The 17,193-nt window shown below is 34.1% G+C and overlaps 1 protein-coding gene and 1 non-coding gene across 2 annotated transcripts in view; one reads left to right on the forward strand and one right to left on the reverse strand.

Annotated features, from left to right (window-relative positions):
* The window catches only part of LOC149420025 (uncharacterized), a 624,492-nt gene that overhangs the window by 153,806 nt on the left and 453,493 nt on the right, over positions 1-17,193 (reverse strand). Inside the window, exon 3 of the mRNA XM_089636938.1 lies at positions 8,571-8,713. Coding sequence (XP_089493064.1) covers positions 8,571-8,628 — 58 coding nt within the window. The 5' untranslated portion in view covers positions 8,629-8,713. The remainder of the gene's footprint in view (positions 1-8,570; positions 8,714-17,193) is intronic.
* On the forward strand, positions 8,807-8,880 carry TRNAT-AGU (transfer RNA threonine (anticodon AGU)). The gene has a single exon. It is a non-coding gene; the product is annotated as a tRNA-Thr (tRNA).

Genomic DNA, 17,193 nt, shown 5'->3' on the forward strand with positions numbered 1-17,193 from the left:
GTCAACGACGCCCCAGGAAGGTATGGCAAGTTTAAGTGAATCAAATATTTGCGTCAGGTCATGTCGACAATCGGAATAACTAAATAGTATGTACGAATGTGGATGAAGCAAAGAGTGAGTTCTAAGACACGTGGGTGGTGTTCCACTCACTCCGGCTGATGGATGAAGGTTTGTTTGTTAAATTGCGAGGAATACAAATCATCTTACCAACCCTTTACTCTTGTGTTTTGTTTTACTCCCTTCGCCCGTGTGATTTTTAATTGATGATTTGTGTTTCTAACGAGAATAATACATACCCTCCATTGTCACCGCACTTTGTTAATGACGATATGAAAAGAAAGGACAGCATTCATTCTGTCTTCTATCCCCTCAACCTGCGTCCCACGACCCCTTTAGAATAAATAGGGAATACAACATTGCTGACTGATTCAAGGGATTGACTGAGTTTTAATGAATAGATTTTTTTTTATTGTTTTGATTAATTGAGAAGTCACTCCAATTAAGATACGATTCAAAGTGGGTTGGTTTCAGACAGCTGGTTCAATATTTTAATTATCTATTTGCTACGACATCTGTTCGAACTTTTAGAGTAAAAGCTAATATATATTTTTAAGCTATAATAAAAATAAAATAAATTGTGTTTGGAAAGCAAAGTATGGATTTAATATAACTGTACGTTTGTGAGCGAGAAAGTCACTAATTCGTTGAACAATATTGTATAGAATAACAGTACTTACCTGCAAGTAATAAAAGATTGTCTCTTTCTGAAGAGGAAGCTACAAGCCGAAAATGTGTATATTATTGGTATGCCTTATGTTATGGGTAATATGCATTAAAATCGCTTGACAAACGGAGTCCAGAAACTTTTTTTTTTGTTATTTGTTTTTGGTGTGTTATGCCGTGTTGCAAATAAATAACACATCTGCCCTGATGATGGACACTGCAATGCTGTCCGAAACGTTGGCTAAAGAAAGAGTTAGCGCAACACGGCATAACACCCCAAAAACAAATAACAAAAATACTTTTGGCCGTGAAAATCTTAAATCATGGAGTCCAGAAACGTTCGATTTCAAGTACAAAACTGTTTTTTATTTATTTTGTAAGTAATTTTATAAAAAGCAAAAAAGTTAATCAAGTTAAACTGTCACAGAAAATTTTAGCTATAATACTATATTATATTTGTTTGTATACTATAGTTGTTTCCTTTACGCGGTCATACATTTATATTGAAAAAATATATTTTTTTAGAATATTACATATATATTTTTTATTGAGTAATTTATTTTTTTATTCGTTTTCTACTTAAGGCGAAACGATAGTAAAACCTTCAATTTATCTAAAGCATATTTTTTGGTATTCATAATGTATACCAATTCGTTTTAAAGATTAATCAAAAAAGTGATTTAGCACTAAGCGCCTTTACAGTCGGAAAAATGAAAAATAAAATAATTTTTCGATAAAATATCATGTAATAGGTAGGTATCCTATAATGCTTGTGATTAGTTACAATTTTATACTTAAATTCATAGCAAATTTGAGATCATGGTATGTGTGTGTGTTTGTGTGTGGATCTGTCTGTTTGTCTGTGTGTTTAATGAACCCCCTGCAGAAGGTAGAAAAGAACGCAACGATGATGTAGTAATAAAAGGTTCCAGCGTCGGAAAACCAATCTCCATTTGTCGTCTATATGGCCCCCCGTATGGGCGGTTAGCGCCGACTGCGACTGAGCTGAGCTGTGAACGCCCTGAACCTCAGAGACCGGCGGGAACCACGTCACGTTGAACTGTGAGAAATGAAGACACGAATGGTCTACGAATAAACTAAAGTATATTATTTATGTGTCTTGTGAAAATTCAGGTAAATATAGGGTTTTCCAATAAGAGGTGTTATTTTGAATAGCCCGCTATTTCGGTAGATGTTACTTTTGAAGCGGTCATTTTTTGACATTTGACAAGTAGAAACTACGCCATAACAATACACGATGCTGATTGGGTCCTTGAAATGCGTGAAAATGATCCGGAATTCCATCGAAAAATCATCTTGAGTGATGAGGCCCATTTCCACCTCGGTGGCAAGCAAAATTGTCGCATCTGGGGCTCGGAAAACCAAAGAGTTATTGTTGAAAAGCCTCTCTATCCTCAACGTGTGACTGTTTATAGTCCGGCGGAGTCATTGGACCTTACTTTTTCGAAAATGAGGCTGGAGCAACAGTTACGGTGAATGGATTGCGCTATCAAGAGATGATTAATGATTTTTTATGGCCGGAATTGGATGGTATTGATCTGGACAACGTTTACTTTCAACAAGACGGCGCTACGTGCCACACAAGCAATGAAACCATTGATCTTTTACGGGAAAAGATTCTTTGAATATCAAAATAACACCTCTTATTGGAAAACCCTGTAAAAATATAAATTGAAGAATGTTTCGACGACAAGCTATTTCGTGTATATGAACTTTAATATACTAGTAGTCTACGAATAGTAGAATTTGCGTCCAAAAAGTATATTACTAATGTTATTTCATTCAAAACGAAAAATTGTTGAGATGTCATTAGATTTGTAAGTAGGTACTTAAATACCTACCTTTTCTAATTATGGACCGTAAGTATCTATAGGTAAAATTTTATTTATTTCGAATAAGAAAATAAACAACGTGTCTCAATCACAATTCTTATTTTTCAAACTTTCTTCGGGCAGGCAGGTACCATAATATTGAAAATTTCAGTCAAGTTGGCCACCTGGTTAAAGCTAGCCATCTAGTCAAAGTAGTGCTTGCTTGAGTAATATTAATAGTGAATGCAGTAGATTTTCGAAACCGAAAACGGAACGTACAAACAAATTTATAGACAGATGAAATGCCGAACGATTGTGCTAGACCACACTACTATCAATAAATAATACCTCTAAGACAAAAAAATTACCACTCACATAAATCAATCAATGTTATTTTCACAGTACAATTCCAATCATCGATTTGGTCGTTGATTCCAATACATAGAAGCACGTTTGCTCGTACCATTGTACCTACTGCACAATTCCAATCATATATTTGGTCGATGATTCCAATACATACAACATGGTTGTTTTCTCTGAAAGAGAATATCCGAAGGAGAGTGAGAGTGTATTAGACACGCTCGCTTTGTCTCTTTTCGCTGTTGGTTGATCCGTCGCATAAACGGTGCTCGTTTTTTTTAATGTTTTTTTATTGGTCTGAAACCAGTGAGACCAAATCATTCCCGTTGGGTTATGTTATGAGGCTAGTGGAGAGGGGAAGGAGATTGGGAAGATAAAATCACGGAAGTACCTTGCTATTCCAATCTGATCACCAAACACGGCCAACGCCATTTCAAGCTACGAGTTCGTATGTTTCGATTCTTAATGCTGCAAATATGCAACATATCATTTTAAATTAATAAATTATGAAATTACGTAAATTAACCGAATAAAATTTACTTCCGTATTAGTAGCCAAGGATGACCTGATAACCACTCAACCAAGAATCATAACCACTCAACCAAGAATCATAAGCACTCAACCGAGGATCATAATCACTCAATCAAGGATTATAGCCACTCAACCAAGGATCATAACCACTCAACCAAGGATCATAACAACTCAACCAAGGATCATAACCACTCAATCAAGGATTATAGCCACTCAACCAAGGATCATAACCACTCAACCGAGGATCATAACCACTCAATCAAGGATTATAGCCACTCAACCAAGGATCATAACCACTTAACCAAAGATCATAACCACTCAACCAAGGATCATAACCACTCAACTAAGTATCATAACCATTTAACCAAGGATCATAACTACTCAATCAAGAATCATAACCACTCAACCAAGGAAGGATCAAAACCACTCAATCAAGGATCATAACCACTCAACCAAGAAAGCCGTTAAACGCTTATTCAAATGATAGTGGCGATTGTGAATCACTACACAACCTACAATGATTCCAGTTAGCAATACGAGGTTATGATCCCTGGCTATTTGCTAAGTAATACGAGGATGACGAGAGAAGTTATTCAAATCTTGATTATTTTCGATAACTTATGATGTAATCGAATGAACTTGAAACCACACGTTGGCTGCCTTTGGATATAATAATATAGTGGAAATATCGTTCCTATACTCGTATACAGCTCACAAACCTAGTGATGAATCAATTGGACTTGGAAGAAAACGTTAGAGTAAATAAGTTTGTTTCTGTCTGAAAGAATAATATGTTATTTTCTGTCTGTGAATGAACCCCTGTAGTTTCCAATAAATCCGATCATATCCCCGATACATCCTTTCATTTCGTATTCCTGCAACAATAATAATACCCAATACGCCTTTATGCCTGCTCCCCAAACAAAATTCCTGCAGTTTATAACAAAGGCGCAATATGTAAATATCGTCTAAGTTCAAAATTGCCTTTTCTTATTCGCGAGAAGTTTCAGCGGCGAAAACAAAGAAAGGGAATATGTAGTCGTATTGTGGCGTCGGCATCCCGGCGTCGGTGCGATGCAACCTCTTCCGTTTCCGCTTGTTGCCACATATGGGAGTAGGTACCCAGTACAGCCTCCAAGTGTGCAGTGTGGAACCTTCACACCCCCTGGGAACCCCTTACACCCTTGCGGCGGATAGTGGATCCAAAGCGGATCGTTTGGCGTGGAACTGCTGATGGCCAAATACAATAAAAGTATATACCTTTGAATTTTAGAGGTGGCTGTTATGGAAAAACTTTAATCTTAGAAATTTGAATGGTACCTTCTTGATATAGCATAATAATTTTATATATTTGTTTAATGTAGATGCCGCACAAGATTCTGGAGCCAGTGAGACTATGGCAGAACTATGAAGAGAAATGTGGGAATGTAGCTGGTTATTCAGATCTGGTCATCAAATAAAGCTAAAGCTGTATTAAACAACGTTTCAATTCTGAAAGTATATCTTACACCAGGGTGATACTGAGAGTATCTTCCACTCAATTTAGATGATTAAGTTGTGGAATAACACAAATTAAACAAGTAAAATTTACTTACGCACGCCGGGATTTGAACCTACGACCTCGGATTGCTAGTCAAGAGCCTTACCCCTCGACCACGTTGGCCGATTGACAGGTATGTACTATACATTTACTCCTGATTGATAAAAAGAAACCGTGCAGATATTTGACGATCTCCATGGAAGAGAGATAAATCATTTGTACTCAGAGAACGATGATTAAAAAAATAGCATTGGCTTTTGTTTTTTTTTGTGTCAAATTCAAAAAAATTAGGTACACCCGTTTCCGAGTGAAATTTTCATACTGTGAGTATCTTACTTACAAGTATCGTAACATACTATAGTAGTTGTAAGTATCACAGTATTGATAGGTACTTACAACAAAAATGCCAAATTAAGGTTTCCATAGCAATTGTGACTCTTCAAGATGTATCAAATAAAAAAGGTTTTTTTTATAAATAACATCAAAAAATCTTCCATTTTCTCCGATTCTTGGAAGGGTACACCGATTAGTTTAATTAAGTGAACCTACAACCTATAACTCTTCTAAGAAAAAGGGTAGGTACTTATTTTCAGTCACTTAATAAATGTTGACAGAGATCTTGATAATAGAGAATTGGCAATCGTTGGCTCGAGGGTTTTTAGAAATCATCATTACAACCACTTAAAATAATACAAAGAATACTGATAAAAACCACACTACTTCCCAGCACAAATATTTTCAAACACTTCACAGTTCTACGGCTTTCAAAAATATATAACAATATACCATCACCACATACATTAAGATCTCGGTAACAATGTATGCTTAGAAATAAATACTAGTGTTAGAAATAACACCACAGGAGGAATAACGTTACCACGGTTACAACAACATCCCAACACCATTTTATATATTAAGGTTTAAAATGATCCAATGATCTTTCTACGACTGAAAAAAACGGAACTGTCATGATAAAACAGCCAGCCGAATTCATTGCGTAAACATATATATTTTATGTGTAAAATTTTTACTAAACTTTGATGAAATTTTAAATATACTATTTTAGCTAATATCTCTTTAACTGTTAACTCTAAGTGTTAAAAACACATTTACTTTGTTACTCGTACTAACGGAATTAAATGTCTTGTATTCAAGTCTCTCTACTTATCCAACCTTTGGGATGATTTAACATTTAACTTACTGCCCTGATGATGGATACTGTGATGCTGTCCGAAACGTTGGAGAAGGAGGTAAGTAACGCAATACGGCCTAACTCCCCAAAAATAAATAGCTCCTTCCCTTCAAACAATTCTGAACATTGATGGTATAAATACCATCAGTTTTCAATTGAATCACGTATATTATTCCAACAATTTTCCGACCAATCAATATCACACATCTGTGATAATATAATATCCAGACACCTAATGAAACCTTCCCAGCTATTAATATCAATATTGGAAGTCAAACTACAAATATAAAGTATACCATTGAAAGGAAAGGTAGAACCGAGCAGCTGGGGCTAGACTGGAGGTGATAATGAATGTATGAAGCAAGGAGGATGAGAACTTGGAGCATGTGTGAAAATGATCCCCGGCTTATAGAAATAATTTACAGTTCATATGATGTCTGGAAAAAGGATATAAACTGCTTTAAACTTGTGAAACGAAGCTCTACAAAAGGAACCCTTAGTACAGATTTTCAAATAAATGGGACGAAAATTGTATTGAAAGAGTTGAACTGAGGAAGAGTTCAAATTGGATAAGAGGATTATTATTTAATTATAATATGATTATTGAAACATATTTTGGCTCGCCGAGGGGGTAATACGAACTCTTGGGTTGGGTTGGGTTGTTGCAAGACGGGACGACGCTCTTTTACGGAACGACACTTCATTCGGCCAGCCTGTGCGGCGTATTTTTTTCTATTCTCAGTAAAATTGGCAATAAATCTATGCAAAATTCTGACAATTTAATTTTTTTAAATACATTGCTTTGCCTTTTTTGGGGAAAGCACAGTTGCATACATTTTTTGACTATTGAAGTATTTATGCTAAAAATATTTTTTACAAAAATATGGAATGCGGTATAGTAACATAGAAAAACAACAAAGATATTGATACACGAAACTGTATGAAATTAATATATCATTAAATATTACAAATTGAAAAACATACACAAAATAGAAGAAAGAAAAAATAACACATTGAGAAATAAAATCTTAACATAAGCAAGGGCAGGGATTAGGGAGCTCACAATAATTTCTTTTTTCTAGTAAGCAAATTGACCTGTTGATAAAATTTTGTGCATGATGATAAAAATTTTGTTTTTGAGTGCGGGGCGTGGAATAGTTCGTGTGATCGTATGTTTTGTACTGGACTGCGTAAATAAATGTTTTGTCATTGTCAACAGCGTTGTTGACGATTTTAAATATTTTGTCGTATATATTTCTCCAATCTTTCAGTGATGATAGTTGTAAGTGCTTCAGATAAGTTAAATTTTACAGATATAAAAATAAAACAAAATAAGTTTTTTCTTCAGATAGTTACCTACGTGAGTTAATTAATTACCATATTATTAATTTTGTATGAAGGTAAATCTGACTACACTTTATCTGCTATGTGTTCAATTCATACACTGTAATAACAATATTACGAACATAGTTAGGCAAAGAAGAAAATAAAATAAACTGTACCTATCCAATCTTCATAAATCAGTAGGAAATTTTCAAATTCCAACGCTGCTAACTATTTCGTAGCCCGATAAGAAGTATAATATTCCCATTTCCATACATAATTTCCGCCTAGGAACCCATTTAGCCAGTGTTTAGGTGTTTGCGCCTAGACCTACTAATTGGCTATTGTTCAGCGTGGGTGTTGAGGCGGTTGCAGCAAACGATTTCACAGGCGCTTTTCATATTTTATTGCGGCTCGCTTATATTTATTTTGTCGTTGGTTTCGCTTTGCTAGTTGCTTTTGGAATTTACATAAGACCTTTTTATCACAGCTTCATGTTAAAAAGATAGATGTCACTAATCAAATTAGCAAAAACTGACTAAAATTTATTAAATAGAAGATAATAACAACAAAATACAAATGTTCCAAGCTGTTTCAACGATCTCTCGATTTCATAAGTAATAACACAGTACATGATGCACAGTACAAACAATTTTTTTCACATTTCTATGAATGTAATATGTAAAATTCTGTTTTATAATGTTACGGGAGAAACGTTTACTACCTCTATTTTTTTAAACTTAAATTGTATTAACATAAGTATTATTACTAAATAAATTAAATTATATTTATTTGATAAAAAAAGAACACAAGAATTTTTTTTTTTAAGAATCGTGTGAAAAACACATAGATGTAGCTAATTAATCATCCAAAATAAGAACTCTGCTCATGAATATTTGCGATCAATTAATTTGGGAGCAATCAATTTGCTAAATTACGCTTGGAAAAAACATAATTGACTTATATAAGTTTTGATTTTTCATTCATTTATTCACATTGAATGTCATTCTCCGAACGCCGTAGTTTGCAGAAAGAAAATAATAGGTAGGAATTTAGCCAAGACACAAACCTGCCGATATAACCGAAGCGTAGAATAGCAGCTGCACCGAGACTGGTGGCGATCGCATGGCATACGACAGTCGCGCATCGCGCTCCTGCGGTGGTCTCGCTCTAACACACGCCGGCCCAGCGCAGAACTCCCATCTTAATCCGCTAGAAAGAGACAACAATACAAACATTTAGTTCGGAAAGGACTTTCATAGGCATAGTGGGTATATGTAACATATTATGGAAGCAAGTTCGCAAGGCGCCGTGGCTTAGTTGGTTAAAGCGCCTGTCTAGTAAACAGGAGATCACGAGTTCGAATCTCGTCGGGGCCTAGAATGCAAAGAAGTTGCATTCGTTACTTTTTTGAAATATATTTTTTTGGTGCATAAAAAATGTTTTTCTACTTATGAGTTTAGGTACTAATCATACAATTCGCAACAGAAAGAATTTTCACAATACATCGAGGTCCTATTTTAACTCGACCGTTTTGAATTTTTTATGTGACCAAAAAATATTATTTTAAATGTGAAATCAGACTTAAATATGGACTTTCTTTTTCGCGTGTTTCATTATTATGGTACTTACCTGCCTGAAGAAAGTTTGGAAAAAGAATGGTCAGTGGAATGAGTGACGTTTCTTTGGATAAAGTGTATAATTAAGTATTTAAAAAAAATGTTTTGAGTACTAACTTAAATCTTATGATTTAACGCGGTTTTTCATAGAACTAACGACTGGTTAGGTTATGGTGACAAAATATTATCATATATTATGCACTCTTCACCGGGACGTTGCATAATATCTGAGAATAATATGGAATATTTTTACTACACGTATACGAAATACAATATTTTCTACGCATATAAGCGAGTAAAACTTCGTAAAAAAATCTTGTATGCTAGCCTTAATTCTTATATCAAAATTCTAGCACGAGTTAATTTTACGTTTATAAGAGTCCATGAACTTGAAAGCACCATGGGCGTAACGGGGCTTAGTCTGGTCGGGGAAAAGGGGGGGCCATAAAATAAAAGTTGTATGGACTGGGGATGGCGAAGGGGCGCAACTGGGGAGGGGCCGAGTGGGCACACGCGAACTCTGCATTAACAGGGGAAGTAGAATTTTACACAAATTCTATGTAATTTTGATTTCATTTTTATTATAACCTAGGAAGAATTGGGTACAATTATGAGAGAGGGTCCCTGAGCAGTACACGTGGCATGTGTTGAAATAATTAATATTTTGGTGTTTTTCGTATTTTTGTCGGCTTAGAAACATAATTGTATTTTTTGTTTGTTCGGATATGGGTTTTTTTTACTGACGCTGATTAGAGGGGTTACGAACAAAATGGGGTGATTATTTTTGTGATAGGTTTTTTAAGGAGAACAATATTGTATTCGTATTTTATGTATCGAAATTTTACAATAATACATAAAGCTTTTGTTAACATTTCAACTTAAAATAATGAAAATTTATTCATTTCAGCCCAAACGAACTATTACAACAACTACAAGGATTATTATTAAGTGCTATCGATTGAGATGATTATTAAAATATATTCGTATTTTATTTATCTTAATTTTACAATAATACTTGAAGATTTTTTTTCAAACGTTTCAACTTAAATTAATGAAAATTTATTCATTTGAGCCCAAACGATCTATTGCGAAAATCACAAGATGATTATTAAATGCTTTCAAAGTGTTACTAATGAACCTTTAATTGTAATTGTGTATTGAAAATAAGTTATATTAGGATTTGAGTTTACAACTTCTGGAATAAGTACCTACCAAGGATCTTACCACACTGCCGCGGGGAAAATAGCAGACGACATTCAACGGAACGATGAAATAATCAAAATTTGACTACGATCATTAAATTTCAGCAACAACTTTGCCAAGAAAATAACCTTCGGGAATAATGAAAACATAAAAAAGACACCCCCCGTCTGGTAGAGAGACATTATTCCTTACCGAAACTGTATTGATTTGAAAAAAATGTACTCGTCTTGGAAACAATAAGTCGTATATTTTATTAAGCGTAAACATTTGTGATGCGAGTGTCCCATCCTTCCCCCATTTTTATTATTACGTAGGTACGAGTAAGTACTTTCCACGTACATTCTGCATGGAGCTAAGGGCAGATAGGGGAAGGTGGTCTCAGCGGTCAGTAACCTTTTTATGGACTTTCCCCTCCGACAGAAGGGGAGAGTGGGACTTAATGGGCCAACTTGCAGTTCCTTTGGAAAGGTAGGTAATATTGAAGGTGCGATGGAGGCTGGAAGTAAAAATAAAAAAAAGTCACTAATTTGAACCCTTAGCGAAATATCTGATATTTTGGCGTCTTGGCATTAATTAATGGTGTCATTAAAAGTAATAGATTTTTTTAGAACTCGTAACGTCGTATGTCGTATATCCCAGACTCGGCAATATTGTATGATAGTCTATTTTGACCGGTCAGTGGTTGAGTGGGCATAGCGCTTGGGTCTCACCCGAGCGTCGCGTGTTCGATTCCTCGGCTGGCTAAGTCCTCCATCACAACACAAGCAACATTTTCGGCTTTCTGTGATGGTAGTAGGAGATTTTCAAACATTGTTGGGTTATTCGTAACCCGGGAATGTTTGTCTTTCTTTAAAAAAAAAAAAAAAAAAAATTGACTGAGTTGGGCTATTGTGAATTCAAAACATACATTTTTTAAATAATATGCATTAGTGTCTGGAACCTGTGGGACTATAGCATACGCAATTGGGGTATGTTATGTGACTGAGAATAGAGGAGAGGGAAGGGATATGTGGAAGTAGCTACCTAGCTAATAAGATCTGGTCACTAAATACAAGCTAGTGCGCTAATATTAAAAAACGATAACAACTAAGCGAATATTGTAAAAATATTTAATAAAACACGAGTTGTGTAAAACAGAGCAAAAGTCTCTCGAAAAACGCTTTTGTTGCATTTAAAGATACGCTGTGAATTACCATGCTGAAAAAATATTAAATAACAGAATAAAAGGTGTTTTTAACTATCCCACAGCCAAGTGGGGGGGTAGGTAGTACACAAAATTACTATCCTACTTATATTAGCTTATACTTGATATATAATTTTAGTATTTTACGTATTTCCGCGCAAATACATAGGTTACCATTAATAATTGACTGAATAATTCTGATTTCTATAGTTTAAAATCCCATAAGACCGAAAAATGTATGAGGTCGTCGGAAGACCCACTTGGTATCAGACGTTTTGTTTGGCATCTTGGCCTGTCAAGAGTTAATATATTTCAAAAATCAAATTTATATTTTTTAGAACTTAATAACTTAAAGAGTTAAATAGAAACTTGTTATAAATCGGTAGAAATTGGTAATGCGGGGGCTGTGCTTGCACTTACAGGGTTATTTCTCGTTGCATCGGAGATATTTCGACTCCTGAAGTAGTGAACTGTCTAAACATTGTTTTAAGGGCCGAAATATTTATTTTGTATTGAATCAGGTATATACAGGGTTTTCCAATACGAGGTGTTATTTTGATATTCAATCGTAAAAGATCAATGATTTCGTTGCTTGTGTGGCACGTAGCGCCGTCTTGTTGAAAGTAAACGTTGTCCAGATCAATACCATCCAATTCCGGCCATAAAAAAATCATTAATCATCTCTCGATAGCGATCCATTCACCGTAACTGTTACTCCAGCCTCATTTTCGAAAAAGTAAGGTCCAATGACTCCGCCAGACCATAAACCGCACCAAACACTCACACGTTGAAGATAGAGAGGCTTTTCAACAATAACTCTTGGGTTTTCCGAGCCCCAGATGCGACAATTTTGCTTGTTGACGAAGCGACCGAGGTGGAAATGGGCTTCATCACTCAAGATGATTTGCATTTGATTCACTCAAGTGAATTTTAATAATTGCAATGCGTTGTTGAAGCCTGTATCGTTCCATTTTTTATTAATGGCGTAGTTTCTACTTGTTAAATGACAAAAAATGACAGCTTCAAAAGTAACGTCTACCGAAATAGCGGGCTATTCAAAAACCCTGTATAAAGTTAATTAATACTACTCGCAGCCTTTGTTGCTCCTAATTTATTATATTGTATTTATATCATAAACGAGTAACTGCAGTCTCTGATTTTAAAATATCATTCAATATTCTTCTTCGTGTAATTCAATTTAACACAATTCTTTCACACCGAGTCCTCCATCTTTTTCTAGTTCTTTTCTAGTTCTACTCTATTGTGTTCTTTGATACCCACAGGTACAATCCGTATCAATTCCTCGCTGCAGGTAAAATGACTTCGTTAGACACTTTTGATATTATTTTAGAAGAACCTCGCTTTTAGTTTCCATCTCTAAAAGAATTTTTAAACAAACCTGTGGGTGAAACTAAAAAGGACAAGAACTTTGACCATATTGTATTATACTAGCGCAGTCCCGTAAAAATCACGGGACATTATAATTATTGCAGGATTGTGAAGCTGAAAGCTTTTATAAAATGTTTACTTCATTCTATCAAAATAATAATTAGAGTAGCGATCAGACATTTAACTTTCGAAAACCCACCGTTAGTGAACTTTCAAAATCATTAGTTATTCAATTAGATCTGTCAAAAATTTTAACAAAGGAAATACAATATTTCAAAGACAATTATTATTAAAATAATTATTTTTTGTACGTACGGCTTGGTTTCCACGATCAGTTCAAATGTTGAAAATTAATGTGCATTGAACGTGAATAATTTTACTCATTACATTACATTATTACATTACGCATAAATATTTTTAAGTCACGCACATCGTCACAAATACATGTTTCTCCCCATCGACTGAAAAACTTCTCAAAACTATTCAAATCCATTTTATATATATTTATTTATAATAATTGAATTCAGAAACAATAAGAAAAACGGTTAACCAATTTATTGTTCAATCCGCTTGCATCATATCAATATACTCCTTACAATTGTCATATAATCGTAATAATTGGAAATGTTACGTTTCTGTCAGTAGAAAATGGTCTGGGTGTTTGAACTGGTGAGAGTTCATAATTCAGAATCGAAACTGCACTCAAAATTGCTTTAGCTATGTTTATGATCCTGGGCCACATAAAAAATAACAATAAAATTACATTATTTCGTGTTAAAACTTAGAGAATTGGTATTAATAGCCAGGTACACACTTCTCGACCTTCTTCTTGCCCTTCTCCTTCTCAGAACATTCCAAAAACTAGGTAAACCAATAAAAGTTCTACCGGCTCAGAGTAGTCAGGAATCTTGTTGAACTCTGCTTAACATCAAAAAACAAACAGAATATAGGGACATAGATAGATTTTTGACTCTCATAAAATATCCTTCCTAAAACTTGTCAGTGAAACTTCTCAAAACAGCGATCGCGCAAAACAAAGTTCATGAATTCACGTCATAACCAGTGAGGTTCGAAAGGGGATAAGTGCCGAAAATCTGAAGTGCATTACATAATGAGAATGAGTGCAGAATTATTTATTGCCGTCATTATCGTTATGGATCGTCAGTTCAGTCTGCTGCACGCTGTTAGCAACCCCTAGCGTTACAAATTCGTGCAATTTGCTGTATTTTGCCACCTCCGTCGACAAAATCTTTCAGACATTTTTATTTCGTGTAATGTTAAAAATTAGATTTGTTGGCTACATTTTTGGAATTGTATTTATTTATTTGTTAATCTTAAGTTAGTAAATATTATCTTACATCGTGTGCGCTAGAAATTTTAGAAACATGTACATGTGTAAAAAAACATTATTTTGCAAAACTTATATTTTAAATTTGAACATATTAAATTACAAACTTTTTGAGGTGGACCATTCACTATAATTATTTTTTTAATGATAAACTAATGTTAATAAGACAAGGTTTTAAGCATAACATAAAGGATAACAAATAATAATATTTGACAAGTCAAAAATATTTCACCAATAAATGAAGACATAATATGTCACGACGCCATCTAGTGAGAAATTTAGCACTAACAAAGCCTTCCTACAAAAATAAAGAATTGGTTGTTTACAGGTGGAAAAAATATAATAAGCAGTAATTTTTAATTGAGGTACTAGTACATATTGAATCATTTAGCGGGTTGGAAATAAGCCGACATAACTCAGTGGTTTCAGAGCACCTGAGCGGACATCAGAAGGCACGGGTTCAATTCCCCTTGGCGGCATTTATTTTTACTTGGTAGATATTTTCAATTTGAATTGATATTTCAGGCTACTAATTATTGCTTATAATTATTTGGACCATACACATTCAAATGTTTTTTAAAATGAACAATATTTTCAATCCCAGTGATTTCATTCTAGATTTTGAAGTAAAGTTGCACGGCCTGGTACATAAGAGATTTCTGGGTGCTTGATTTATTCCTTGTAGGCAATATAATAATATGAATGTAGATAATATTATTTTTTTATTTCATAAAAAATGCACACCTCCAATGAGAAATTTCAGTGACAAAAAAAAGCTTCTAAATTAAAACCTTACAAATTTACTGCTACGATACTCGCCTTCCTATCCCTATCGGAATGCCATTGCAGAGACAATATCAACTATGTGAAGTAATTTGTCCCTGATTCCCACTCAAATAAGATCCCAAAATCTGTATTTAAAAGTAATTTTTATTTTGAAAACGCTCTTTAAAAAATGGCACCACGGTTCAACTATTATTATTATTTTTTTAGTATAAATTAATTAATTGTATAAATTGTACAGCTTTTCCCTGATAATTTCCAGACTTTGAATGATTTCGTACTGCTCAAATAAACCATGGTTTCCATAGGTGTCAAAATCAGACAATAAAGAAAAACCTTCTGTATATGGATTGCCCAATTCATATACATCAGCGGTGCGCAACCCTTTTAGAGCTGTGACCCCAAAATCAATTAGTCTATTTTAGCGACCCCAGAAAAAAAAACGCTACATTTCCACACAAATAAAAATTACTAATATTGAATATTAACTTTTTTTTAAGAATCTCTTCAAATTATTTTTAATCTTATTAAAAACGGTATTGCAGTCCCTTAACGAATGAATCAATAGGTTTATTAGTAAACTTTTAGTCAAATACGAACGTATTATCAAGATGATTAATATTTCCGAATTTCATCATTGTGTATTATCAATGCGAAGGCGTGTTCCGATATATTGAGAATTATCTAAAAGTTTATCAGGAAATGGCTTGCAATTAACTTTTTATTATATAATTAAGTATTTGGCGAGGGGGCAAAAAATAAACATTTAAAATATTTTTGTAAGCATTCAATAAAATGAACAATTAATTTAACATTTTATTAAACAAACTAAATTAGATTTAAAATTAGTGTGAACAATTCACAGTCAAAACATTGATTCATTGTGATATATTAGAAATATCCACTCTCAAATCCGGTCCAAATGTTTAGTGTGGAACGATATTCAGGTATTATAGCATAGATATTATGTAGATGTAAATAGTGGTAACTTCTTCAGAGGTTTTTTTAATAACACTGGATACTCTTTTTCAGTCGTGATCCTGAACATGGAAAGACCTGTGCTTTTTTAATAAACATCTCGAGGGGTTGTTCCAGACATTAAGAGTATCAGCTACTCCTTTTAGTTTATGTTTAAATATAAACTTTAGTAACTAAATTTACTCCATTGACCATTTAATCCAAATTAAATAAAATCTATTTGACTTTTTGGCGACCCCGGGGTTGGGAATCGCTATAATACATGACCAAGTGATATTCCTACCACACAAATAATAAACCTGGGATTTTATTTGTTTTGTTCCGAACAGGGTTTGTTTCGGGGCAGAATAATGCTACACGAAAATCCCTTTATTAAGGTCAAACACAACCAGTATCCGACCTTAATCAGAGGAAATCCGCTTCCCAGTAGTTGTTAGTTTTTCCAAAATGTCAGTTTGATGGGGATTGTAGTTTATTCCGCAACATCAAATTATCAGAAGTATCGGTGCGGAAAAGAAACAAGCATGTCTCCTATTTAAGGCATTGGAGGGTTAACATACTCGTTTGTTCGAAAAATACGACACTATCCAATAGTATATAGAATAATTTTTCTAGGTGATGTTACGTGATACACAGGCGTCCGGCACACGACTGATTTTTTATATCAAAGATATCCTGCTTCATAGTAAACGTGGTTTGAAAATGGAAAGTGATTATTATCTTTTTTTTAATGATTAAAATCTTAATTTAAAATCTTAATCTAAAGGCCTAATTAGTATATACCACACCTTTTACACGGACTCGCTGGTACAGAATAACAAGTCGAATATGTAGATACCTACAGTAGGTAATAATTTTGAAAAAAAATCTGAATGAAACTCTGTTCTAAGAATTCTAATAATTATTTATAAATCTTCAAAGTTATTCATAACAAGAAATTAAAAATAATTGTTTGCAATAAAATGTCGATCTTGAACAAATAATGACGATTATTTTTTAACACCCCTATCCCTAATATCCACCCCTACCTAGTGTGACTTTAGGGTGGCCTTATATAAGCGTCCGGCATTGGCGAGATCCCCCGAACGAACTGTTCCGAGTTCTGACAATGCGCCGTTTAAGAGTTTACCTTTTCAACTTTCTATATAATGATGTATTCACCCCCTGGGTGAAATATTTCAAAACTTCC

The sequence above is a fragment of the Hesperophylax consimilis genome, chromosome 11 (assembly GCF_061612785.1).
Source record: "Hesperophylax consimilis isolate HC1 chromosome 11, BYU_Hcon_1.0, whole genome shotgun sequence".
NCBI lineage: Eukaryota > Metazoa > Arthropoda > Insecta > Trichoptera > Limnephilidae > Hesperophylax > Hesperophylax consimilis.